At 44.6% G+C, this 27,501-nt stretch overlaps 1 protein-coding gene across 1 annotated transcript in view; it reads right to left on the bottom strand.

Annotated features, from left to right (window-relative positions):
• LOC122814149 (flavin-containing monooxygenase 5-like) overlaps positions 1-27,501 on the bottom strand; it is a 704,592-nt gene that overhangs the window by 26,264 nt on the left and 650,827 nt on the right. Inside the window, exon 9 of the mRNA XM_044086762.1 lies at positions 5,461-5,533. Coding sequence (XP_043942697.1) covers positions 5,461-5,533 — 73 coding nt within the window. The remainder of the gene's footprint in view (positions 1-5,460; positions 5,534-27,501) is intronic.

Below are 27,501 nucleotides of genomic sequence, written 5' to 3'. Positions count from 1 at the left end.
TAAGATAGGAATAGCTGGTTAGACTTCCTAAACTGTTTAGTCCTATCCAAATAATAACGAAGCTGGCGATGAACATCTATGAAATGTAACTTTTGTTCTGCCTTGTTGGAATAATTAGGGAAGAAAACTGGAAGGTCAACTGTCTGATTCAGATTCGCCTCAGAAGAAACCTTGGTAAAAAAGAAAGGGTTGGTCCGAAGGGACACCCTGTCTTTGTGGAAAACTAAGTATGGAGGACGACTGCAAAGAGCATGAAGTTCAGATACCCGTCTAGCTGATGTTATGGCTACTAGAAAAAGGGTTTTCCATGAAAGCAATTTCAGACAGCAGGAAGCGGCCGGTTCGAAGGGGGGGAGAATCAAGGAGGCTAGAACCAAATTTAAGTCCCACTGAGGTGGGGGTCTCTAATTGGGGGCTTGAGCAAAAAGATACCTTTTAGAAGGGCTTTGCAAAGTTTATGGGACATGATGCTGGAGTCTGAAAAGCCTACATGGAAATTAGATATAGCCGCCAATTGTACTCTAATAGTAGACGAAGAAGAACCTGAGTGAAAAAGTTCTGCCAGGAAGTCTAGTATAGACTGGATAGGTGCAGTGAAAGGGTCTATGTTATTAGTTGCTGCCCAGAAGGAAAAACATTTCCACTTGCTATTGTAAATCCTTCTTGTAGAAGACTTGTGGGAGGCTATAAGGATGTTACGGACCGAATGGGAAATTAAAGGAAGCCTGGCTAGGGTAGGAAGCGGAGCAACCAAGCTGTGAGGTTGAGAGATAGGAGGGAGTGGTGCAGCTGACCCGACTGATGGGTCAAAAGATCTGGCACTGGATCCAGATGCCAAGGCTGCTCCAACAGAAACCGGTGAAGGAACGGAAACCATATCTGACAAGGCCAGTAAGGGGCAATGGGGATCATGTCGACTCTCAATGCGGTAGCTTTCTGAACTACTTGAGAGATCAGTGGAAAGGGGGGAAAGGCATACAGAAGTTCCCGGGGCCAATCGTGGACTAGAGAGTCCCTGGTGGGTTGACCTGGTAGGGGAAAGAGGGTGAAGAAATCGTGACACTTGCTGTTTTAGGGAGTAGCAAAAAAATCGCAGAGAGGTTGGCCCCATCTCTGAAAAATTTCTTCCAGCACTGACTGTTTGAGAGACTACCCGTGTGGCATGAGTATGGCCCTGCTCAACTTGTCCGCTATCACGTTGGACTTCCTGGGGATGTGCGTTGCTATCAGAAACCGCTGAGATGAGATTGCCCACTGCCAAAGTCTGAGTGCCTCGCGACATAAGGGATAAGACTTGGTTCCGCCCTGTTTGTTGATGTACCATACTACAGACATATTGTCTGTCTGAATTGCAATAGTCCCGGTGGGAAGAGTGTGCTGAAGGGCTTGCAACGCTAAAAGTACTGCTCTCATCTCCAGGACATTTATGTGCAAATGGCTTTCGAATGGTTGCCATGTGCTCTGGACCATCCTGCCCTGACAATGCCCCCCCCCACCCAATCAGGGAGGCGTCCATTGTCACTGTGGCAACCGGGGGGGACGAAGGATCTGCCCTGAAGAACTTGAGAGGAGGTCATCCACCAAGATAGATGCTTCTTGCATGATTGGGTCAGCAGAATACTGTGAGACATTGGGAGCTGTTGGAAGGACAACTGAGAAAACAGCATCCACTGGAGGATCCGCATGTGAAAGCGGGCTAGGGGAAGAAGTGTAATGGCAGCTGCCATGAGACTTAAAACCTTCAAGACAAACCTGGCTTTGATCCTATCGCACTGAAGAAGAATGTGAACATGTTTGCGGATATCTGACACTCTTTGCTCTGTTAGCTTCGCGGAAAGATGAATTGTGTCTAAGGTGGCGCCTACAAAGGTAATAGACTGACAAGGCAACAAGGCAGATTTTTCGAAATTTATGGAAATGCCTAGAGCTTGACAAGTATGAATGGTGTAGTCTCTGGATATGAGAAGTTGACGCCTGGTGGTAGCGGTAAGGAGCCAGTCGTCTAAATATGGAAACACCTGGAATCCTTGTCGTCTCAGATGAGCCGTGACTACTGCCATGCATTTGGTGAACACTCGGGGGGCTGTAGTGAGACCAAAGGGCAGGGCTCTGAACTGATAGTGACTGGCTCCCAGGTGGAAGCGGAGGAACCTTCTGGAGAGTCTGTGCATCTTGATATGATAGTACGCATCCTGAAGGTCTATTGAGCACATCCAATTGTCCTGACCCAAGAAGGGTAGAATGGACTGAAGCGTGACCATCCGGAATTTTGTTTTGTTTACAGACTTGTTTAGTCTGCTGAGATCCAATATCGGTCTCCAGTCCCCTGTCTTTTTTGGAACCAAAAAGAATTTGGAGTAGATTCCAGATCCTTGCTGGTCTGCCGGGACTGGCTGGATAGCTCTTTTTGACAGCAGCTTTGATATTTCTAGCGCTGCTTGTTCCCTTAGACCGGGTGGAACGTCTGGAAGTGGGCCCTTTTGGTTGAGATGGGATGTGGACAAAGGGAATTTTGTAGCCCTCAGATATAATCGACTGTACCCATTTGTCTTGAGTGAGAGAAAGCCAGGCTTTTGGATACAGTGATAATCTTCCCCTGACTGCCCCCGAAGGTGGACAGTCGGGCAGCTCCTCAGGGATGCTGAAAAGGTTTGTCAGAGAGAGTCTCTCTGCTACCTTGATTTTGCGGACCCCCCCCCCTGCCCCTAGGGCGGCATCTATTGCTGTTCCACTCTCTGCCTCTAGAGGGGAACTGACTCCGTGCATCAGGCGAGACTCCCTGTGATTTGCGGAACCACATTCCCCCCCCCTTCTGACCCTTGGGATACAGTCTAGAAGGGGTAGAAAACCGGACTCCCATGGCAGAGAGAGTCTTGCCATCCTGTTCGCACCTAGTCAACGTGTCCTTCACCTGAGGTCCAAACAAAGCTGAACCATCAAAAGGGGAATTGGTGAAAGACGCCTTGAAAGGGTCTGCAAAGTTACAAAGCCGCATCATGACGTCGCAAAGCTACACCTGTGCCAGCGGCCCTACTTGCCCCATCGACCGCATAGGAAATAAGCCGCATGGAGGAGTTGACAATTGAATTCAGGGTTGCCAACTGGGAGTTAATTTAGTCTCAAAACCCCTCAGTTGTTGGATCCTGCAAAGCATCACCCATTTCCTTGAGCATATCTCTCTGAAGACGGGTGAAGTGACACAAGTAGTTCAGCGAACGCATAGCAAAGGTCGCTGAGGAGAACATCCGCTTACTGTACCTATCCATAGTCCTAGATTCCTTATTAGGAGGATGGATAGGTACCGAAGAATCGGCTAATTCCTTCTTAGTGGCTGCGGCCACCACCATACCATCAACAGAGACGCTCTTGGATAAGAATTCTTTGTCCTTAGGAGCTGTAATAAACTTGGACGGCCTTCATGGGGTAGGTTCCACCGTATCAGGGGCTGTCCACGCCTTCCTTGCCACCACTTCCATGAGGGGGTCAAAGGGAGGAGATACCCAGGAGGTGGAAGGGCGAGCCAAAAGCCTCAAGGTAGACCGACTCGTCCTCTGAAGGGTTAAAGGTGGACCAGTTCCCCCTCTGTCTAAGGATCTCAAGGATGTCTGAAAAGGAGACATCCTCAGAGGAGGACCGTGGGGACCCTTCCAACTCATCCAAGTCGGTATCCGAGGTGATAGACTCGGGTGAGTCAATATGCTTCCTCTTGCATTGTTTCTTCCGAGGGGGTTCCCCTGAAGGATCAGGAGAAGCCTCGGAAGAGGAGGATATTCCCAGTGGGAAACTTGAGACGTTGGCTCTCTACGGTCTGGGACGAGAGGGTGGGCAGAGACCATCGCAGGCACTGTAGAGGGAGGAGCTGAGGGAGCTGACCGTGGAGCAAACACCGGGTCTAGCACGCTCCACATGACCTCGAAGGCGCCCCGATCAGGCGGGGCCGAAGATCCCCGCTCCGAAGAGACGAGGACTCCTCCCGGCACCGAAAGGGACGACTCCGAGGCCGATGTCAGGGCCGAGCTCACCAGCGCCGAAGCTCCGAGAGGGAGAACAGGCTCAGACAAGGGTCCGATGCCACTCGCCCCCTCGGAGCCGACGAGGGAAGCCCGGCGCCCAGATCCCTCCAAGGAGGAGATCGGAGCTGACGACGGAGCCGAAAGTGGAAGTATCGGCTCAGACGCACCAACAGTCACGGCTACCAGAAGCTCCGGCTTTGAACTCATGGGAATTGGAGGAGGAACTAAGGAAGCGATGGGTATAGCCACTGACCGTTGAGTAGGGCTATGCAGTATTTGGGCCATTGCCTGGGACTTGAGAAGTCTGCTCACCACCCTCTCTAAGTCGTGGTCGGACAGTCTGGAGGACCGAGAGGAGTGGGACCTATGGCTCCTCTCTGATAAAAGTGGAGATCCCGGGGCCGAGTGGATAGAGCCAATGGATGGGGATCTCGACCTCTTCCTAGTAGATGGCTCCGACAAAACTATCGGAGCCATCTGAGTCTCGGACCTCTCGGCTCCAGCCGGAGCCGAGGCAACAGTTTGAATCTTCAAAACATCGGCTCCAGACAGAGTCGATGTCGAAGCAGCCTTAGTGCCACCAGCGGACGGCTCCGAAGCTGGAGCCGACGCCTTGGAAGACTTAGAAGGTTTTCCTGATGCGGTCTGGGTCAGGGAGCCTTCAGGCTTTAATAAGCCTCAAAGTATCTGTTTTTGCGTTCCTGCAGGACTCTTGGACTGAAAGCGTGGCAGACAGAACAAGAGTCCTGCAGGTGCAAAGGTCCCAGGCAATATACACAAGAAGTGTGACCGTCTGTCAGAGACATTTTCTGACAGCACGAGTCACACTTCTTGAAGCCTGAGACCTTGGAGTCTTTAGACAACCTAAAGTGGCTGTAAAACACAGACACACACACAGACACACCTTTAAAGAAAGGGGAAAACTAAGCCAATCACTCACACAATAAAGTATGACTAAGGGAAAGAAGTGAGGAGGGCCCGAAGGCCTAAGGAAATTAACAGGGGATAAACGAGAAAAACAATAAGGGGAACCCGAATGAAACTAGGGATAGATAACTAAAAGACTATTTTGAGAAACTATCCTAAAGAAAAATAAGGGGATTTTAGAGTTTGACAACTATAAAAGGTCAATAACCTGCAGAGCCGGTAGAAACAAGCACCTCGCAGCTAAAGCGGCAAACGAGATCTGGGTATTTACCGCCTAGCATTGTGGGATATAGGGGAGCCTCGAGCCGGTAAAAATAGCTCTCGAGCTTTAGTATTGGCCAATCCTCGGCTCCGAACCCATCCAGCAAGAATGAAGGTCGAGATTGACAGCTTAACATTATAATTTTAAGAAATTTCTTTTGGATAAGTATATCTTTAGAGATACACTTCAAAGCACTCCCACTCCTATCTAAGCATTTTAAATAAGTATTTACTATCAAATAAAATATATTTTTTTTACCTTTTGGCCAGATTCTCTTTCTTCTTAACAATATCTGCCATCATGGAACTCACTGATGGCAATTTTACTAACCCTGAAAAATAAAATAAAAGAACACCTTTGAACATGGCAAGGCATTGCTTTCAACAAAAAACAGGAGTCCCTTGTTACAATACAAAAACAGGCAATTAACAGTAAAGTGAAAGGCAACAACTTCATATCCAGCATTTCACCATTATGGCTAAAACTGATTCGTAGTCACTCACAGCAGACCACCAAATTTCTCAGTATGTAAACTATGTTAATTAAGAACACACATTTATTATACAATTTCACAGCTGTGCCCGGGGATCACTACCATCTTATGTGTTAAACCCCAGAAGATGTATTTTAATAACCACATGTGCAACTCTTCCAAAATGGTACCATACAAATTTGAGCTATCCTAAGGATAGCCTTCTAATAATGGTCATATCAAATGCCTTAATCTGTGAAAATGGAAAAGGTACAAAATATAATTTTTTTTCTGTTCAGATATAGCCCAAACCATACATCTGAGCAACTTAAAAGATGGCATCACTTTATGCAGTTTGCTCCAAATTCCCCTGAAACCACCAAGAGATACATTTTAACATTTCAGATTCTACACCAGCATTTGTCCTAAATATTTTCTTATGCATTTAACTGGTACCTCTTCATAACTGTTCAGCCCCACCTGCTCCATTTTTGCTTCAGAAATAAAATTGTTCGAGTAAAACCCCATGTTCCTGCCACCCCACATGATTAAATTTATCCCATTTACATCAAAGCTAGACAGCTGCATACTGCCCACCGACCAGATGATGGCAGGAAGCATGTTATGTTTTTGTTGCACTGTACATTTTTGTGTTGTTGTTGTGAATGAACAGTGTATATCTTGTTCTTATGCTCCCCAAGTAGTGAATACAAAAAATCCTGATAAAATAATTCACTCACATGCTTACTAAGTGAAAAAATTAAATTTTTGAGAGAAACAAAAGTGAAACATTAAAACTTGTGAAGTAATTTGTACGAAGTAATTTCAAAATTTACATTCTATGAGACCAGGTGAGTGCAATTTCATTGGACACTGCTTACATTCATCTAATAGTTTTTATGGTTGTGCTACTGATTGGTTGAATGAACAATTTGTAGAGTGGTGGAGTCACTGATTTATGTTTTACAAACTGTAAGGTAAGTGGCAGTGGGGAGTGATGCTGATTTTTTTAATGAAAGTTTCAGCATTAGGTTTAGTGCGAGTGTTTGCAGATTAGGGTTAGAATAAAGACTAGGAAAAGGGAGAGATCTGCCCTGTGTTTGGGTAGTGGTTAAGGTGTGTGTGTGTGTCTTCTGTAGTGGCACTATCAGGGAAAGGGTGTTTAGTACTATAACGTGTGGGGTTGAGATTGGGGCAAGGGGTAGGGATTGTGTTAGGGTTAGCGCATGAGTAATGCGGTGCAGAGGTTCAAGAATAACTTAATCATGAGTGAGTTTTCAGTGATACAGAGGGCACAGTTGTTGGAGCTGACAGCAGTACATGTGGGGGATGGAGAAATGAAACAAATTTGCAAGCATATTTAGCTGTTAATGCCATTGTTTGAATGGTGTATTATTCTCTTTTATGGTGAATTAACTGTGTAATGCTAAACAAAACACTTTCACAAAGGCTTACATGATGTGGAAGCCTTTTCGTTGAAGGTTTCCACAGTGCACTAAGACTTTCCGATTCATAGGCCAGTTTCTCTCTCAAGTTTTCACACTACAGAGCCCTCTGCATGGACAGGTGTCTAGCAAGCAAAGCCACATGCTAATTTAGCAGTCTGGGGAAGTTAATATTAATTAGAAATGTGCTTCCTCTGAAAATGTTTGTGGATCACAAATCATTCAGCTAATAAAATTTTACATTGGATTAAAAAAAATGACCACTGTCAAAAGACATTGGTTACCCATTCAGTCCTATGGGATTATTTGTGGTGCAGGTTAAGTTCAGCATAGCTGTGGGGGGATGTGTGTGTGTAGATGTCTGTGCATGTGTCTGTGAGGTTATGAATGAGGCTGAATGAATGTGTATGTGTGTGTTTATGTCTGTGAGTGTGTCCTTGCCTGCTGGTCACATTAGAGAGGTTAGATAGGGGAATCAGGAGTCTGTGTGCGTGTGTGTGCGCGCGCACATGTGTATGTGTTTGTGTGTGTGTATGCGTACAGTGTGTATGTGCTGAAGTGTGCAAGTATATGGTTGAGTTTTTTGTGAGCAAGAGTGAGTATGAATGGGCTTGTTAGTGGATGTGGGTGCCTATCTGGAAATATCTGGGAATCTGCGTGGTGTGTGTGTGATGTCTGTGTCTGCACATTGTGTATGGGTGTCAGAATGTGTGTGTGTGTGTGTGTGTGGGGGGGGGGGGGGGTACCTTTACTACCACACATCTGCCAGTACCTGAAGGTGTCTCTCTCGCTGCATATGAACCTTGGTAGTGCTATAACTTGAGGAAAATAAAAAGAATGGCAACATCAAAATAATTTTTCTTCTTGATTACAAATCTAGTTAGAAAAATAATATCACAGTACTTTTTTCTCACAGATGACAAATGCAAAAGTGTCATGTGTTTGGTCATGTGACATATGTGCACAGCAGACTAAGTCAACACTGAGTTAAAAAGCTACAGCTATTTCTAGCATAGAAGATGGGTAGAAAAAAAGTATCACATTACCAGCACATCCTAGTGCTTATGGACCACAAACAGACCTGTGAAACAATGGCTGTGAGATTTTCTACAAAGTAAGGTTATGTATAAGTTAGTGTGCAATCTGTGAAAACGTTAAGGTGGAGGAGAAAGGAAAAGCTTTGTGAAGCTCCTCATTTCAGGAACTGTCCATGGTACTGGCGGCCTGTACAGCATATGGCCTCTCTGTTAGTTCCAGGTTTCATAATCCGGCCCCAGTCCTAAAGGAATTGAATAGGTCTGATCTGTACTTTTCACTCCCTCTTGAGCCCTCAAGATAAATGAATGGTATATAAATCACAGATTTTCTTTTTGTCTTATCGAGGTATATCATCTTTCCTTTCTCTTTCTGTCTCTTCCCCTTCTTGAATGTATTAAGTACTTTAATCATGTCTTCCCCTGTGAAATGCAGAAACAGTGCACACTGCCTTTTAAGGCTTTTGCGCTCTTCTACTCACAGTCAAAAATAAATTAAATTTCTGATTCATTAGCTTAATTTCTGAAAAACCTTCACACGTACACATACTCACACATGCACAGACAAGCACACAGACAAACAACACACGCACAGTGACACAACACACACACACACACACACACACGATGGCATACCTACATCTTTTATCTGTACAGGCAGAAACAGCTCCAATTCACTATGCACATATTCCTATAATTGGAGGGCATAGTTCTGCACCACAAAAATGTAATGCACTGAATACTTAATGTTTTTGGAGAACTAACCTACTGCGTACTTGAGTAATTTGGGTGTCTATGAATCCCAAAAGTCTGCAAGTAATATAAGTGGGAAGCAAACCAAGTAGGTCGTTTGCACAAATTTCTCCCACGAGGAACCACATTTGCATGTCATGCTCTGATCTTCACTGCCTAGAGCAGACCGTGGTGATTAAGGAAGCAAGGCGGGGTCTACAAATCAAAATAATGTGAAGTACTCAAGATAGCTTGTGGTTATCTTGCAATCTTTGCAAAAAGTTGTGAATAATATCTGGAGGAATCTAAACAAAAAAAAGCGATATGCTGCCAACTGAAGACTTTACTCTTCACACAGTACAGTACACCCCTATCTGAGGACATTACTGACACCTTGGTAATTCTAACAGAATAGACACCAATACCTTAAAGAAATACTGCTATATGTTACAATATGCACTGAATTAGCAGGAACCAGTGGAGAAAACCCATCACTGTTTTTTTATTGAAGACGAGGACCATTACCATCATAAGTTTTATATAAATGTGGTTTCAGGTGTAGATAAGACACACATTGATTTCAGGTCCACTTTTGCTAATGCACAATGTATTATGTGATTAAATAAAATGGCAGATTTTATCAGGGACTTATTTGGAATGACTAGTCAAATGAATTAATGACAGAAGGTCAGCTATAATAACTGGGAAGGTCATCTGCCATTGTTGGGCAGTTCTTTCCTTAACCCCACTCTTTCTAAGCCACTCTGCTCTTTAATGCTCTGCATTAACTGCCACATCTCTGTATACACTAGTCTGCCAAATGTGCAGTAAACTGCTTCAACTTAACTGTATTTAGGTGTTTTATCAACAAAATACCAAAAATAATAAGATCAATAAAATTACATTTAGATAAAGCAAGGTTAACATATAAATACAATCTACCCAAGTGTGTCCCACTCCATCAAAAGCAAGCCCTGGCTCTTTGGTGCAGAGGAATGGAGCCCTGTCTGTGACCCAAGCAACAAAGGTTTAATTATCAGTCCCAACCGGGGAAGAGCCAGATAGGGAGAGGAAAGAGAAAAGGGGCATGGCCTGTTAGCCTCTCCTGGGGGGTGGTGAAGGATGACTGCACTCCAGGGCATACTGGGTATGTGGACTTTCTTTGGTGAAGACCAGGGAAACCACTTCCAATGCTTCAGAGGAAGGGGCAAAACAACTTGAAGGAAACACCTCTGATGGAAATGAGGTGATGTCCTTCATGGTCAGCCCGTCATACATCCCCTCCACCCTCATGATCTGCTGAATGTACTTGGAGATTTTAGGACCAAAAATAAGAAAAATCATGACCCATCTCTGATGGCTGCTGAAGTAGTTGCTCCTCCTGTTTGACCCTTACTCTGGTGATGGGGAACAAGTGGCTGATTGGCTGAGACGGGGCATTGAGGGCAAAGTGTGACAACAAAAGGATACTATTTTCATATGTGTGTGTGTGTGTGTGTGTGTGTGTGTGTGTGTGTGTGTATATATATATATATATATATATATATATATATATATATATATATATATATATATATATATATATGGGTGTTAGCCCCACTAGACTTGTGGCCTATCATTAGGGGAGACATGAAGTGGCATTCATAATGGCTTGAGTAAATTTTATTAGTTAGGTAAAGGCCCGTGATAAAGGGGACTAAGCAGAATGATTTGTTATCTGATTATTTCTGGACTAGATATTATAAGACTGCTGATGGTGGATTACCTGATGATAATCTGAATAATTTAATAAAGGACTCAGGTAAATAAAGTGCTAAAGAGAAGGACTTGAGTCAAATAATGGAAAGAATGGATTTATCTGAGGGGCAGCATGTTCCTGGGATACCAGCTATTGAGCATCACCTGTGACAGTGACAACAGAAACTGTATGGGATTGTGATGGGACCTTTAACCCAGGAAATAGAAGTTTAGTCCAGGAAAGAGGACCTTTAACCCAGGAAGTGGAAGCTTAGTTCAGGAAAGGACACCTTTAACCCAGGAAGTTTAGGTTTAGTCCTGGAAAGGGCATCTGTCACAGCAGAAGAGACAAGCGATAAGAGATGTCAGAAAACAACTAGTATGAGATTGCATGCATGGCTGTTTTAATGGAATGAATATGAAAGGTTGAACAGATGTAGCAAACAGCTGTAATGGCAGTAAACATGGCCAGAAGTAAGATTTTGTGTAAGAAAGACTGCATTTTTAAGAAGCAACAACTTTCAGATGAAATTATTCAACTATTAATCTTTTTAGCATCACTAATCCTTACCATCATTCATGTGGGTTTGGAATTTTTTGCAATGTTATTTTTGAATTTCATGATTTGGTTTCTAAGTTTGTGGCAAAATATATTGACAAACAAAGACTTGGTTCCTTAGAATAATTATACGTTACAGGATCTGACTTTGAAAGTAAGAAAGAGACTGATTAATATATGAAGCCTGACTGGTACACTGTAGAATGGTGTATCAAAGCTATATGTTGTGCAGCAAATATGCCTCATAGTGGGATAAAACAGTGTGTTCTGTGATACCCCACTGTGTAGCCATAGTATTCCGTGCACAGAACACATATGGAAGTGGTCCCCTCCCATATCATACATGATTCACAATCACTCCCCCAGCACCGTAGTACTGGCTGGCGCCAACAGGGTAAACTGTGGGAGTCCAGCCACGTAGACTCCTGTTAACATATTGCTCAACATGCTGAACTTTGCAACACAACAGTGCTGACAAAAAACCTCCACACCACCTAGGAAAATATTTACTGGCAAATGAACTGCCTATGGTACAGGCAAACATGCTACCATAACCGGATTTGCACCACTAAGAGTGGTGCTGGTGAGCTCCCACCCATGTGAACTCAAACAGCACAAGAGTCCCTCAGTACCATATAACCCTAGCTCTGCTATCATGCTTAAGGAGTGTACATCTTAAGAAACACCCACAGGTATGATGATAAGGCACAGATAAGTGGAGAATTGTAGGTTAGATAGGTATTACTGCTGTAAATACTTAAGGTGCTATCCATAACACTGCAAGATAGGATTAATTCTAAAACAGGGGAGAAGCTGTTTTAAACTGTGGCACTCCCCTAACAGTAAAGCACCTGCAATTTACCCCTCTCTGCCTATTTACTGCTCTAAATGCTTTATGTAATTGTAGTGACTGTTTTTGTATCCTATTCACAGAACTTGAGTATTATGATAATTGCCACAGCCAAGACTGCATACATTGATTGCCTGTGGTTTTATTTATGTAATATCCCTTCATGTTTGAACACTGATTGCCCAGTGGTACATCAGCACAGCTGTACTGCTCCCACTATGCAAAGTTTGTATCATCACTGGTTTACAGTGGTGTACCTTTACTTTTAGTTTTTTTTTTTGTCTTTTAACAGCCATAGCAAAACTAATTTATCTTTGTTGGAATAGGTGTACAGAATCACTGAGTTTGAGAAGGCTCAGACTGAATGTCTCCTACTAACGTGAGAGGTATGGCCTGCTTTACTCCCCTCTCATCTCCAATTCCCCAGTAACCCCCCACATCCACACATTTAATACCACTGCTCTCCTCTCATTTTTAATGACATCACACACCTGCTTAATGACACAGCTACAGATCATGATGATTCGCGCACATTCATGCACCCTATACCATCCATCACAATAGTATTAATATTCTCTTCCCTCCTCACTCATTCACTCACTCAGTGTCTCTAAAAAAAGAAGTCATGTACCTACCATAACGTTCTATGTTAGTTGTCTTCATCTCGCCTTCTTTCTTGCTTGTTTGGATCGGAGCCGACCCAGGGCTCCGACTCGGCCATCTTCTATAGCTCGAGAGCTGTTTACTGGCTCGAGGCTACCCCTTATCCCATGATGCCTAGCGCTAGCTACCCAGATCTCATTTGTAATAGCTAACCCCAGACACAGCAAGAATAACCTGACCAAACTAACAGGTTGGGCATATCTGTTATATTCTCCAAGTCAGTACAGGAAACAAACCAGAAAATACTCAGCCACTGAAGCCTAAACTCCTCTCGGTCCAATAGGACAGGGGGATGGAGGGGGGGGGGGGGCGCAAGAAAGAAGGCGAGATGAAGACAACTAACATGGAATGTTATGGTAGGTACATAACTTCTTTATGTTAAGTTGTCTATCTTGCCTTCATTTCTTGCTTGTTGGGACAGCGTCCCTAGCACCTACGATCCTGGGCAGCTCATTGGAACAGACTCTTCAGAACAGTGGAACCAAAGTTAGCTCTATCCCTGGAGGCCATGCCTAACTTGTAATGAGAAATAAAAGTATGAGGATTTGCCCATGTGTTAGCGACTCAAATAAAGTCCATGGGCAACCTACACTGGAAGGCTACAGAAGTGGCCAAAGCCCTAGTAGAAAGACCTTTCGGTTTGGAAGACAATTCTTTGTTTCTTAGTTGATAGATGAAGGTAATGATGTGAAACAACCACTTGGACAGGGTCACTTTGGAAACTGGAAGACCCTGTTTGCCCTTAGCATAGGAAAGGAAGGGTTGGGTCCGACTTCCTTATATCCTTTGTTCTATGCAGGTAAAAACGCAGTTGTCTATGAACATCCAAAAGGTGTAACTTGTATTCTGCCTTGTTGGTGTAGTTAGGGAAGAACACTGGAAGGTCTATAGATTGATTTAGATTATTTTCTGAGCACACTTCAGGAAGGAAGGAGGGATTAATTCTCAGAGCAATATGAACATCCAAAAGGTGTAACTTGTATTCTGCCTTGTTGGTGTAGTTAGGGAAGAACACTGGAAGGTCTATAGATTGATTTAGATTATTTTCTGAGCACACTTCAGGAAGGAAGGAGGGATTAATTCTCAGAGCAACCCTATCCTTGTGAAAAACTAAGAACAGAGAACGAATGCTTAGTGCTTGAAGTTCCGGTACACGTCTGGCTGAGGTAATAGCTACCAGAAAGAGAGTTTTCCAAGATAGAAACTTAAGAGAGCAAGACGCTGCCAGTTCAAAAGGAGGCATAATCAAGGAGGTTAGTACCAAATTAAGGTCCCAAGGAGGAGGGGGATCTCTCACTGGGGGCCTGAGGATAGTAGTCCCTCTAAGAAAAGCTTTACACAGCTTATGAGACATGATATTTAGATTAGAAAAACCAACATGATAGTTAGAGATGGCCGCTAGTTGAACCCTGATTGTGGCAGAAGCGGACCCAGAGTGAAAAAGCTCAGTTAGGAACTCCAAGATCTCGTGAAATGGGGCTGAAAAGGGATCTGTGTTCCTAGCCTCTGCCCAATAAGAGAAACATTTCCATTTACTAGCATACGTCTTCCTAGCAGCCGATTTGTGAGAGGAGACAATAATTTCACGCACAGCCGGGGAAATGCTGGGAAGCCTGGCTAGGGTTAGAATTGGATCAACCAAGCTGTGAGCTGGAGTGTCTGGAGGGAAAGAATGCAGCTGCCTGATTGATGAATCAGCAGGTCTGGAATAGGATCCAGGGTCCAGGGCTGCTGGAGGAGGTAATGGTGCAGGAACAGAAACCAAATCTGTCAAGGCCAGTAAGGAGCAATGAGGATCATTTTGTAACCCAACAATATCGCTTTCTGTATGAGTTTGGGTATAAGAGGGGAAGGCATAAAAAAGTCCCTGAGGCCAATTGTGGACTAGAGCATCTCTGGGAGGGTGACCAGGAAGTGGTAAAAGGGAGAAATAGTTGCTGCATTTGGTGCTGAAGGGGGCTGCAAACAGATCGCAGCAAGGCTGTCCCCATTTGCGGAAGATGAGATCCGTAAATACCTGATTCAGAGACCACTCCTGAGGCAAGAGAATAGCTCTGCTGAGCCTGTTAGTTGTCTTCATCTCGCCTTCTTTCTTGCTTGTTTGGATCGGAGCCGACCCAGGGCTCCGACTCGGCCATCTTCTATAGCTCGAGAGCTGTTTACTGGCTCGAGGCTACCCCTTATCCCATGATGCCTAGCGCTAGCTACCCAGATCTCATTTGTAATAGCTAACCCCAGACATAGCAAGAATAACCGGACCAAACTAACAGGTTGGGCATATCTGTTATATTCTCCAAGTCAGTACAGGAAACAAACCAGAAAATACTCAGCCGTTGAAGCCTAAACTCCTCTCGGTCCAATAGGACAGGGGGATGGAGGGGGGGACGCAAGAAAGAAGGCGAGATGAAGACAACTAACATGGAATGTTATGGCAGGTACATAACTTCTTTATGTTAAGTTGTCTATCTTGCCTTCGTTTCTTGCTTGTTGGGACAGCGTCCCTAGCACCTACGATCCTGGGCAGCTCATTGGAACAGACTCTTCAGAACAGTGGAACCAAAGTTAGCTCTATCCCTGGAGGCCATGTCTAACTTGTAATGAGAAATAAAAGTATGAGGATTTGCCCATGTGTTAGCGACTCAAATAAAGTCCATGGGCAACCTACACTGGAAGGCTACAGAAGTGGCCAAAGCCCTAGTAGAAAGACCTTTCGGTTTGGAAGACAATTCTTTGTTTCTTAGTTGATAGATGAAGGTAATGATGTGAAACAACCACTTGGACAGGGTCACTTTGAAAACTGGAAGACCCTGTTTGCCCTTAGCATAGGAAAGGAAGGGTTGGGTCCGACTTCCTTATATCCTTTGTTCTATGCAGGTAAAAACGCAGTTGTCTATGAACATCCAAAAGGTGTAACTTGTATTCTGCCTTGTTGATGTAGTTAGGGAAGAACACTGGAAGGTCTATGGATTGATTTAGATTATTTTCTGAGCACACTTCAGGAAGGAAGGAGGGATTAATTCTCAGAGCAACCCTATCCTTGTGAAAAACTAAGTACAGAGAACGAATGCTTAGTGCTTGAAGTTCCGGTACACGTCTGGCTGAGGTAATAGCTACCAGAAAGAGAGTTTTCCAAGATAGAAACTTAAGGGAGCAAGACGCTGCCAGTTCAAAAGGAGGCATAATCAAGGAGGTTAGTACCAAATTAAGGTCCCAAGGAGGAGGGGGATCTCTCACTGGGGGCCTGAGGAGAGTAGTCCCTCTAAGAAAAGCGTTACACAGCTTATGAGACATGATATTTAGATTAGAAAAACCAACATGATAGTTAGAGATGGCCGCTAGTTGAACCCTGATTGTGGCAGAAGTGGACCCAGAGTGAAAAAGCTCAGTTAGGAACTCCAAGATCTCGTGAAATGGGGCTGAAAAGGGATATGTGTTCCTAGCCTCTGCCCAATAAGAGAAACGTTTCCATTTACTAGCATACATCTTCCTAGCAGCCGATTTGTGAGAGGAGACAATAATTTCACGCACAGCCGAGGAAATGCTGGGAAGCCTGGCTAGGGTTGGAATTGGATCAACCAAGCTGTGAGCTGGAGTGTCTGGAGGGATCGATGCAGCTGTCCTGATTGATGAATCAGCAGGTCTGGAATAGGATCCAGGCTCCAGGACTGCTCGAGGAGGTAATGGTGCAGGAACAGAAACCAAATCTGTCAAGGCCAGTAAGGAGCAATGAGGATCATTTTGCAACCCAACAATATCGCTTTCTGTATGAGTTTGGGTATAAGAGGGGAAGGCATAAAGAAGTCCCCGAGGCCAATTGTGGACTAGAGCATCTCTGGGAGGGTGACCGGGAAGCGGTAAAAGGGAGAAATAGTTGCTGCATTTGGTGCTGAAGGGGGCTGCAAACAGATCGCAGCAAGGCTGTCCCCATTTGCGGAAGATGAGATTCCGCAAATACCTGATTCAGAGACCACTCCTGAGGCATGAGAATAGCTCTGCGGAGCCTGTCTGTTATGACATTGGACTTCCCAGGGATGTGCGTCGCAATCAGAAATCACTGGGAGGAAATCACCCACTGCCAGAGTCTGAGTGCTTCTCAACATAGGGGGTAGGACCTGGCTCCGTCCTGCTTGTTGATGTACCACACTACTGACATGTTGTCTGTTTGAATTGCAATGGTTCCAGGAGGGAGGGAGTCCTGAAGTGCTTGCAACGCTAGTAGCACGGCTCTCATCTCCAAGACATTTATGTGCAGATGGTACTCGTGAGGCTGCCAAGTACCTTGGACCGTCCTGCCCTGATAATGCCCCCCCCCCCATCAGCGAGGAGTCCGTGGTCACTGTGGCAACTGGAGAGGGTTGGATGAATGGTCTGCCCTGAGACACTAGTGGGGAGACCATCCACCAAGAAAGGTGTCTTTTGCAAGTTTCTGTAATCATGATCATGTGAGACATGGGGAGCTGTGTGAAGAGAAGCCACTGAAGGATTCTCATGTGAAAACAGGGCCAGAGGTAACAGGAGAATTGCTACCGCCATAGAACCCAGGATTTGAAGGACCAACCGGACTTGTACCTTTTTGCATTGCATTAGGATATGAACTTGCTGCCGAATTGTGGCCACCCTATCCGGCGGTAGCCTTGCGGACATACTTTTTGTATCTAGATCTGCTCCTATATAGGTAATAGGTTGACTGGGCAACAAGGGTAATTTTTCGAAATTTACAGTAATGCCTAACGGAGCACAAATTGCGATTGTATAGTCCCTGGCTTGAAGGAGTTGATGCCTGGTAGTAGCAGTAAGGAGCCAGTTGTCTAGATAAGGAAACACCAGGAATCCTTGACGCCTCATGTGAGCCGTGACCACTGCCATACATTTGGTGAACACCCTGGGGGCTGTGGTGAGACCAAAGGGCAGAGCTCTGAACTGATAATGACTGGCTCCCAGCCGGAAGCAAAGGAATCTCCTGGAGTGCCTGTCCATCTTGATGTGACAGTACACATCCTGGAGATCTACTGAGCACATTCAATTGTCCTGATCCAAACAGGGTAGAATGGACTGTAGCGTGACCATCCGAAACCTTGTTCTTTGAAGTCTGCTGAGATCCAAAATTGGTCTCCAGTCCCCTGTCTTTTTTGGTACCAAAAAGAACCTTGAGTAAGTTCCGGATCCGAGTTGGTCTACCGGGATGTCCTGGATGACTCTTTTTTCTAGCAGTCTTGAAATTTCTATGACTGCTTGGGCCCTCAGATTGGGTGGAACATCTGGGGGGGGGGGGGGATTTGCTTGACGATAGGGGAGATTGGAAGAAGGGAATTATATAGCCTCCGGATATGATTGAATGTACCCATTTGTCTCGTGTAATGTCTTGCCAGGCTTTTGGGTACAGTGAAAGTCTTCCCCCGACTGCTTCCAGAGGCGGGCAGCCGGGCAACCCTTCAGGGACGCTGGAAGGGCTTGTCAGAGAAAGATTCTCTGCTGCCCTGGTTTTGCGGACCCCCTCTGCCTCGAGGGCAGTGTCTGTTGTTGTTGTTTCCTCCTCTGCACCTGGAGGAAAAATCACCACGTGTATCAGGCGAGGCTCCCTGGGATTTCCGAAACCACATTTTTCCACTCTTCTGACCTTTGGGATATGGTCTGGAAGGAGTGGAAAAACGGACTCCCAAGGCAGAGAGAGTCTTGCCTTCCTGTTCACACCTAGTGAGAGTGTCCTTCACTTGTGGTCCAAAGAGAAATGAACCGTCAAAGGGGGTGTTGGTGAATGACGTTCTAAAGGGCTCCGCAAAATTACACAGCCGCATCCATACGTGTCTCCTAAGGGCCACGCCTGTACCTGCGGCTCTACTCGCACCATCGGCTGCATAGGAAATAAGCCTCATGGAGGAGTTAACTACCGAATTAAGGGTCGCCAGCTGAGAAGCTACTTTAGCTTGAACCCCTTCAGTTGATGGATCCTGGAGGGTATCTCCAAGCTCTTTCAGTAGATCCCTCTGAAGCCTGGTAAAATAGCATAAGTAATTCAGCGACCTCATGGAAAAGGTCGCTGAAGCAAACATTCGCTTCCCGTATCTGTCCATAGTCCTAGACGCCTTGTTAGGAGAATGGACAGAGGAAGAAGTTTCCGCTAATTCCTTTTTAGTGGCCGCTGCTACTACCATGGCATCCACGGGTACACCCCTGGTAATGAACTGTTTATCAGGGGGTGCACTGATAAACTTGCCGGGCCTCCTCGGAGTTGGTTCCACTGTATCCGGGGCTGACCAAGCCCTTCGAGCCACCACAGACATTAGTGGATCGAAGGGTGGAGACACCCAGGAGTGGAAGGGCGGGAACCAAATGCATCCAGGAATACGGATTCGTCCTCAGTAGGGGCTAGGGCAGTCCAGTTCCCCCTCTGCCTAAGCATTTCTAGGATGTCCAAAAAGGAAACATCTTCAGAGGGGGAACTCGGGGACCCTTCCGATTCATCCAAATCCATATCTGAAGTGACAGACTCAGGGGAGTCAATGTGCTTGCTTTTGCACTTCCTCTTCCGAGGGGCCTCCCCTGAATGATCAGGGGAGGCCTCGGAAGAAGAGGAAACACCCAGTGGGGTGCTCTGGAGCGTCAGTTCCTCACACTTGGGGTCTGGGGGAGGGACAGAGGTTGACGCAGGCACTACAGGGGACGGAGCCAGTGGGGTTGAATGTGGTGCTGACTCAGGGGCCAGTACACTCTTCATGACATCGAAGGCATCCCTGCCATGATGCAAAGAAGGCTCCGGATCCGAGGTAACTAGACTCCTCCTCCGCACCGAGGGGGACGGCTCCGAGGCCGATGTAGGAGCCGAGCTCAACTGCGCCAAAGCTCCGAGAGGAAGAACGGGGTCGGACAAGGGTCCGATGCCACTCGTCCCCTCGGAGCCGACGAGGGAGTCTCGGCGCCCAGATCCCTCGACAGAAGGTACCATTGAGGGGATCGGAGCCGATGACGGAACCGAAGGGGAAATTGTTATCGGTGTTGACGGTTCCACGATTCGAACCGCAACAAACTCTGGCTCCGAGCTCAGTGGTGTCGGAGGAGGAACATCGATGGAAGCGGACGGAGCTGACACCTGTTAAGGAGGGCTGGATAACATTTTGGCCAGTGCCTGTGACTTCAACAACCTACTGACCACTCTCTCCAGATCATGGTCCGAGAGTCTAGAGGACCAAGAGGAGTGGGAGGATCTGTGACTGCGGTCACTCTGCAACAGGGGAGACCGAGGGGCCGAATGTATCGACTCTAGAGAAGGGGACCTCGGTCTCTTGTGGGTCCGAGACGGCTCCGAAGATGCTGGTGGAGCCAACTGTGAGGCTGTCTCCTCGGTTCCAGCCGGAACCGAAGTAGTCGGTAATGTTTGGGCCAATGATGGCTCCGAGCTGGAGCCGTTGAGTCACATGAGTCACACTTCTTGAATCCAGACACTTTGGATTCTTTAGACATATCTAGTCTACACAGAAAGTCTTTGGCCAAAGGCCCAGCAACAAAATCTACAAACACTAACCTAACCAAAAAACACAATAACTACAGTCAGGAAGTTTTTTTTTTTTTTTTTTTTTTAAATAGGAAGCCTCTAACTTAAACAGCTACCTATGAAGTAAAAGAGAAGACTAAAACTAAAACGCTACAATAAGTAGCGATAGGAAAAAAGGAAGGGGGGAGGGGAAGAACTCTCTAACTTAAACGAGTTTTAAGGGAAAAATACAACAACACTAAAACTACAACAAGCTAACTAACAATGTCGAAAGTCTAAACTATAAAAAAAGAACCTCTAATTTGCTAGAAAACTATTAATAATAACTTACAAGAGCCTGAGCCAGTAACAACGAACCTCGCAGCTGAAGCGGCAAACGAGATCTGGGTAGCTAGTGCTAGGCATAATGGGATAAGGGGTAGCCTCGAGCCAGTAAACAGCTCTCGAGCTATAGAAGATGGCCGTGTTGGAGCAGAGGGTCAGCTCCGATCCCAACAAGCAAGAAACGAAGGCGAGATAGACAACTTAACATCTGTTAATACAACACCCAATACAGTACATCTGACATTGTCTTTCACACTCAGTCACTCTTTGACTGCGCAGCAAATGCCGTCCCTTCCTTCCCTTTGCTCTACTGTACTCCCTTCCTTCCCTTTGCTCTACTGTACTCCCTTCCTTCCCTTTGCTCTACTGTACTCCCTTCCTTCCCTTTGCTCTACTCTACTCCCTTCCTTCCCTTTGCTCTACTCTACTCCCTTCCTTCCCTTTGCTCTACTCTACTCCCTTCCTTCCCTTTGCTCTACTGTACTCCCTTCCTTCCCTTTGCTCTACTCTACTCCCTTCCTTCCCTTTGCTCTACTGTACTCCCTTCCTTCCCTTTGCTCTACTCTACTCCCTTCCTTCCCTTTGCTCTACTGTACTCCCTTCCTTCCCTTTGCTCTACTGTACTCCCTTCCTTCCCTTTGCTCTACTGTACTCCCTTCCTTCCCTTTGCTCTACTCTACTCCCTTCCTTCCCTTTGCTCTACTGTACTCCCTTCCTTCCCTTTGCTCTACTGTACTCCCTTCCTTCCCTTTGCTCTACTGTACTCCCTTCCTTCCCTTTGCTCTACTGTACTCCCTTCCTTCCCTTTGCTCTACTGTACTCCCTTCCTTCCCTTTGCTCTACTGTACTCCCTTCCTTCCCTTTGCTCTACTCTACTCCCTTCCTTCCCTTTGCTCTACTGTACTCCCTTCCTTCCCTTTGCTCTACTGTACTCCCTTCCTTTCGGATCTAAAAACTTACTTCTTCCTTTCCCAACCCACCTATCAGCTCATTTAAACAACCTGACTTCATCTAATTCATATTTACTCCTGACTTCGCATCAGTTCATCCCCTTTTCTAACTTACCACCTTATTCTTATTCATACTTAGTATTGCAAATTTTTGTCTTTGATTTTCAACTCTGTCTCACTCTTAACCTAACATCACCCTAACTCTTACAGATCTTTGAGTCTAACTTCATTGCCTCTCCATCTCATGGCAAGACTATAATTTCATATGCCTCCTCATCTTACATTTCCTCACCTACCATAAGCCTCCAAAACATTGTCTCCAAACTTCATCAGAAATTGCTCCACGTCTATTTAGCAGCTTACTTACTCTATTTAAAATATGTACATTTTATCTCTCCTCATTATCACCCAAGAACAAAGCAAAACATAAAAATAAAAATTACCATTATAAAACCACTTTATGCATTCCAACATTCAAGAATTAAACTATGTGGTGATGTGCACCGTAACCCAAACCCAGGACCTCCTTCCATCTCTGCTCCTCTATCATCCACATGCCCTCTGGTAACCACTGATCACTCCAAACAACTGTTCTTTACCTTAAATATATATAGTATTTGTAATAGTCACTGAACTGCAAGCCTGGGACTCTTGCTTTACAGCAAATGTTGTTACCCTTACGGAGAGATGGCTGAAACCTCATATAAAAGACTCAGAAGTTCTTCCCTCAGGATACAGCATCATTAGAGCTGACAGGTTAAACAAAAAAGCTGGAGGGGCTGATATCCTGTACCTCAACATGCAACATGCATGAAGTTTCTCCTCATACAAAAACTCTGCCCAAATTCAATAATGCAGCGATACTTATCTCCTGCATAAAATTAAATGACCACAAACTCCTTTGTGTAATTGTTCTATATATCCTGCCTGGAAACAATATATCCTCCCTTGAAGACATCCTTTACTGGATCTCACACAATATTACCAATGAAACAGTCATCCTAGGTGATGTCAACATCAGTTACAGCACTTTCATGTCTAACTTTCCTTCTTCTAGCATCAACCTTCATGGCTCCAAACAGCTTATTACTTCTGCTTGCTATAACAAAACCCTGAACACTGGTCCCGTTCTTTACTGGATTCTTGTCTCTGATCCTTGCAACTACACTTCATCTGGACATCCTTCCTGAATCCCTTAGTGATCACTGCCCTGTACTGAATCCCTTAGTGATCACTGCCCTGTACTGAATCCCTTAGTGATCACTGCCCTGTACTGAATCCCTTAGTGATCACTGCCCTGTACTGAATCCCTTAGTGATCACTGCCCTGTATATGCTATCAGGTGTATTACTAACCATGCCAGTCTACAAAAATACTGGTAATCTCACAAAACGTATCCCTGAATCATTCTTACCTGCTGTGAACTCAGTTAACTGGGTTATTCTAAAAGCCTTGCCACTAGATAAGCAGTAGAAAGGTTCAATTCAACTTTTAAAGCAACCATAACAACTTTGCATCACTACATAGAAAGAGTAAAACATAACTTTGCCCCTTGGCATACTAATCAGAGTAGAAGTCTTGTGCAAAATACAAACAAGGCATGGAAAGAGTGGCAGAAACTTAAAACTCCACAACATGCACGTACTTTAAAGAACTTCATAACCTAAACAAAAAGGAAGTCAGCCTTAATAAGAAACAAAAGAATTCCATTTAAACTGGGCTGAGCCTGTATTGATTAGTGTACTGCCCCAGTAAACAAATACAAATACACAAATAAATAAATAAAAATCTGATTTCCAAAATAACCATAGATATAACCCCAAACATTCTGGTTATCCATTAAACAAATTTACAATAACCTTAAACCTTGCCCAATAACTCCCCCGTAGAAACAGCCGCCATACTTAATGCACACTTCACTGATAGCGTATCTGCCCTCACTAATGAATCTTTTTCTAACGACCCTAACTCATGTCTACCCCATTCTCCAATACCCACACAATAAAACTAGTTGCCACCTCCTTCATAAAAAAAAATATTATCCAAACTTAAACCCTGCTCATTCTCTGCAGATAACCTTCCTGCAGAATACCTCAGAATCACTGCTAATGCCACTGCACATCCAGTCTCCATCCTTATAAACAAGTCAATAAAGGAATCCTATATTCCCACCATCTGGGAAAAAGCCATATCATACCTCTCTATAAAGGTGGCACTTCTACCAAGATATGTAACGTCAGACCCATGACCACCTTATCCCATCTCAAAAACTTAGGAAAAATATGTTCTTGAACAACTACTCCAGCATCTCTTAAAGGAACAATTACTAACCATAATCAACATGGTTTTAGACTTGCCGATAGCACAAAACCATCCTCCTTTTACAGAAAATATAAATAAAGCCAGTGACAGAAACTTGTATCTTGCTTATCCTTAGACTTACCCAAAGCTTTTGACAGTGTGTCTCATAAAAAACTCCTACTAGAGCTGTCCACAAAGGGTATCCCACAACCTACTCTTCAGAGGTTTAACAATTTTACTTTCAGAATGCTACCAGGCAGTCAAATGTATTTCTACCATTTCCCTCATCTGGTCATCATTACAGGTGTCCCAAAAGTCTCAATCCTTGGTCCTCATCTATTTAATATCTCAATGCTGTCTCATTCAAAATAAAAATCAACTTGGAAAACCCAGCAAAATCTGTTACAGTTACAAACTATTCTAAAGCAAACTACATCCTATTAAGCGACAGCCAGTCAAAATGCAATCCAGCTCAGAGTTCACAACGCCCCACCCAACCCAGAGTTCACAACAGCCTATGCAGAATTATTCACAAAAGCACTATGCAAACATGTAAATGGCTACATAGGGGTTGCTATACATACAAGAAGTAAGCAACCTATCTGCATCCACACTGGTGGGATCCTAGTCTTAACAGTGTATATAACAGGAAAAAAGTCATGACTAATTAAATCCAACAAAGCCAAATATGAGGTGAGGATAGCTTCTCAGGCTAAAGACAACAACAAGGCCTTCTACAGCTATGTCTGAAACCTCAAAGGTAACATGCAACAGTGTGCTGAACTGGTAGTAAGTGGTACACCACCTTCACTGAGGACAAATTCAGCTCAAATGTACCCCCACTTCCCCCTGCCACCAAGTGTGAAATCCCTACTAGCATAACTCCCCCCAAATATCAGCAGGAGCAGGTCACAGCAATGATCACTAATGCTAAAACACAGCCTCAAGTGTGGCCTGACAATATCCCAGGTTGCCTCCTAAACAGCCTGGAACATGACCCATCAGAACCACTTGGATAACTTTTCAATTACAGCCTCAAAACAGACTGCATACCAAGTGAATGGAGGATGGCAATGGTTATCCTCCTTCAGAAAGGTGGACCATCAACCGATCCCAGAAACTACAGACCCATTAGTCTGACTAGTCTAATATGCAAAGCCAATGAATGAATCATTATGGAAACCATCAACAAAGACACTGGAAACCTATAAACAATTGTACCATCCCAGTCTGGTTTTGTCAAAGGAAGGTCATGTCTACTTAATCTGGCAGACTTTTTTGAGAAGGTAACCAAAGCAATAGAAGAAGAGAAAAAAAAATAATGCATACCATCTACCTACACCTGACTAAGGCATTTGACACAATACTCCACTCAGGTATTGTGGACAAACTCACTGAACTAGGCATATATCCCTATACAACTTGCTGGATTGCCAGCTGGTTCACATATAGGACCCAAGAAGTCAGGATTGGTGAGACCACCTCCACCATGAGGCAGGTCACTAATGGAGTGTCACAGGGCTCCATGCTGGGCCCAGTCCTGTTTGGCATCTACTTCTTGGAGGTCAAGGCTAATGTCAAGGACCTCTGACTAAACAAGTTTGCAGATGACTGCAAGCTGGGAGTTGTCATAAATTCTCCCATGACACTAAACATCCTGCAAGAAGGTTTAATATGAACAAATGACTGGTTCCAAAGTCAATCATTAAAACTCAGTGCTAAGTACATTACATTGCCTTTTCAGAAAACTTCTACCCAGGCAAATTACTCCATTTATAAGATACGCCTACGAGCTGACCCAGTAGTAAGACATCTGAGAACATATGTAGACAGTGATCTGGCTTTGACAGAACAATTTTCTTACTACTTTGGTTTTGTGTTTATGTCAGCCACCTTATCAGTACTGTTATGACATCCAGTTTCAAGGGAGGTATAGTAGCACTCTACTTGTCCCTTATCAAGCCCATTATTGAGTACAATGCCTCCTTTGTCATGTACTTGACTAGGCACATGCAACAGATGGAACACCCACGGAGGTTCCTCACAAGGAGGATCTAAGGTGTTAACACGCTGTCCTATACAGATCACCTTACAGCCCTGTCTCTATACATGGTCTCTTACAGGTTGTTGAGAGGTAATATGTGCTTGGCATAAAAAGCATTCTCAGATCTAGCAGTACCAGAAACACTAGATCCAGGGAATTGAACTTTGCTTGTGACATAAATAGAATATGCTGGTGAGACAGACAGCTGGAAGGTTCTTTCTGAAAGTGTATAATTCAAAGAGAAAGAAAATACAGACTGAAATACATGAAAGAAGACAAGTGTGGGGAACATAGATAATATTACGCTCGTTTCCTTGAGTGTTAACATAACATTTGCTTTAAGGCATTTAGTAGGTTTAAGGTGGTGTAAAACAGTAATGAATAACAGCTAGGATTCAGAAACAAACAGCACAATGCAGTAGAAAATAATGACACGAGTGGGCTCATGCAGGGCTGGGGTAATTCACAGACACATGTAGAGTGACCACACTGTGCAGTTTATTAACGTGACTGCCATACTAGGTAAATGAGCATATAACCAGATGGAAACAAGCAACATTATTACAATAAGAATAACAGTGAATGCAAATGAGGATTAGCAATAAGCAGAGTGATTCAGGAACATATAAACATAACAAGATAGCTGTGACTGCCAGAGTAAGCTGTTCACAGAAAAGTCCTAATATTAAGAGGTAGAGACCACAAAAAAAAGTTATGTACTCACCATAACTTTCCATCTGAGTAGGTACTTCATGTGTCTGCAACCTGTGGGTATCGGATCCAACCTCGGATCCAAGCCGGCAGCTTTACTAGCTAAAAGATCTGAGCTCCTGGCTTCTCCCCTTTACCCATAATTCCCTGCTACATGCTCCCTTTCCTCAGATCGAATTTGCTTAATCTAACAACTAAGACCCTCGACAGAGGACCAAGTAATGCCTCCTAAACACATGAAACAATCTCAATCATGACCAGGAACCACGATAATGGTTAGGGGGCATGGAGGGGGGTCGGTTTCAGACAAATGAAGTACCTACTCAGATGGAACGTTATGGTGAGTACATAACTTCTTTATCTGAAGTAGTTACTTCATTTGCCCTGCAACCTGTGGGACAGGGTCCCCAGCTACCTAAAACCTTGGGAGACCCTCAAGGAAGGATATTCCGAAGCACCGCGGAGCCAAAGGAAGCCCTACTCCTGGATATCATATCCAATTTATAATGAGAAATGAATGTATGGGACGAGGACCAAGTAGCTGCTGAACATATGTCGTCCAGGGGAACCCTGGACCAGAAGGCTGCTGATGTGGCTATGGATAGGGGTGAGTGGGCATGGACTCCGATAGGAGCAAGTTTACCCGAGGCTACATACCTATGAATGATGCAATGTGAAATACAATTTGCTAAGGTAACTTTGGTAATAGCTCTACCCAGAGCAGATTTGGCAAAGGACACAAACAATTGATCAGCCTTGCGAGTATCCTTCGTCCTTTGCAAGTAAAAACGTAGTTCTCTATGTACATCCAACTTGTGTAATTTGTATTCCCCTTTGTTCTGAAAGTTGGGAAAGAACACTGGTAAATGAATTGACTGATTAATATTTGACTCCGAAGACACCTTTGGTAATAAGGGAGGGTTAGTCCTGAGAGACACTCTATCCCTATGAAAGATTAGATAAGTGGGTTTCATGCAAAGGGCTTGAA

Source organism: Protopterus annectens, chromosome 10.part0 (genome assembly GCF_019279795.1).
Source record: "Protopterus annectens isolate FY-2018-M chromosome 10.part0, PAN1.0, whole genome shotgun sequence".
Classification (NCBI taxonomy): domain Eukaryota; kingdom Metazoa; phylum Chordata; order Ceratodontiformes; family Protopteridae; genus Protopterus; species Protopterus annectens.
Note: the sequence above shows the minus strand (reverse complement) of the source record. Positions and strands in the feature narration are given on the sequence as shown.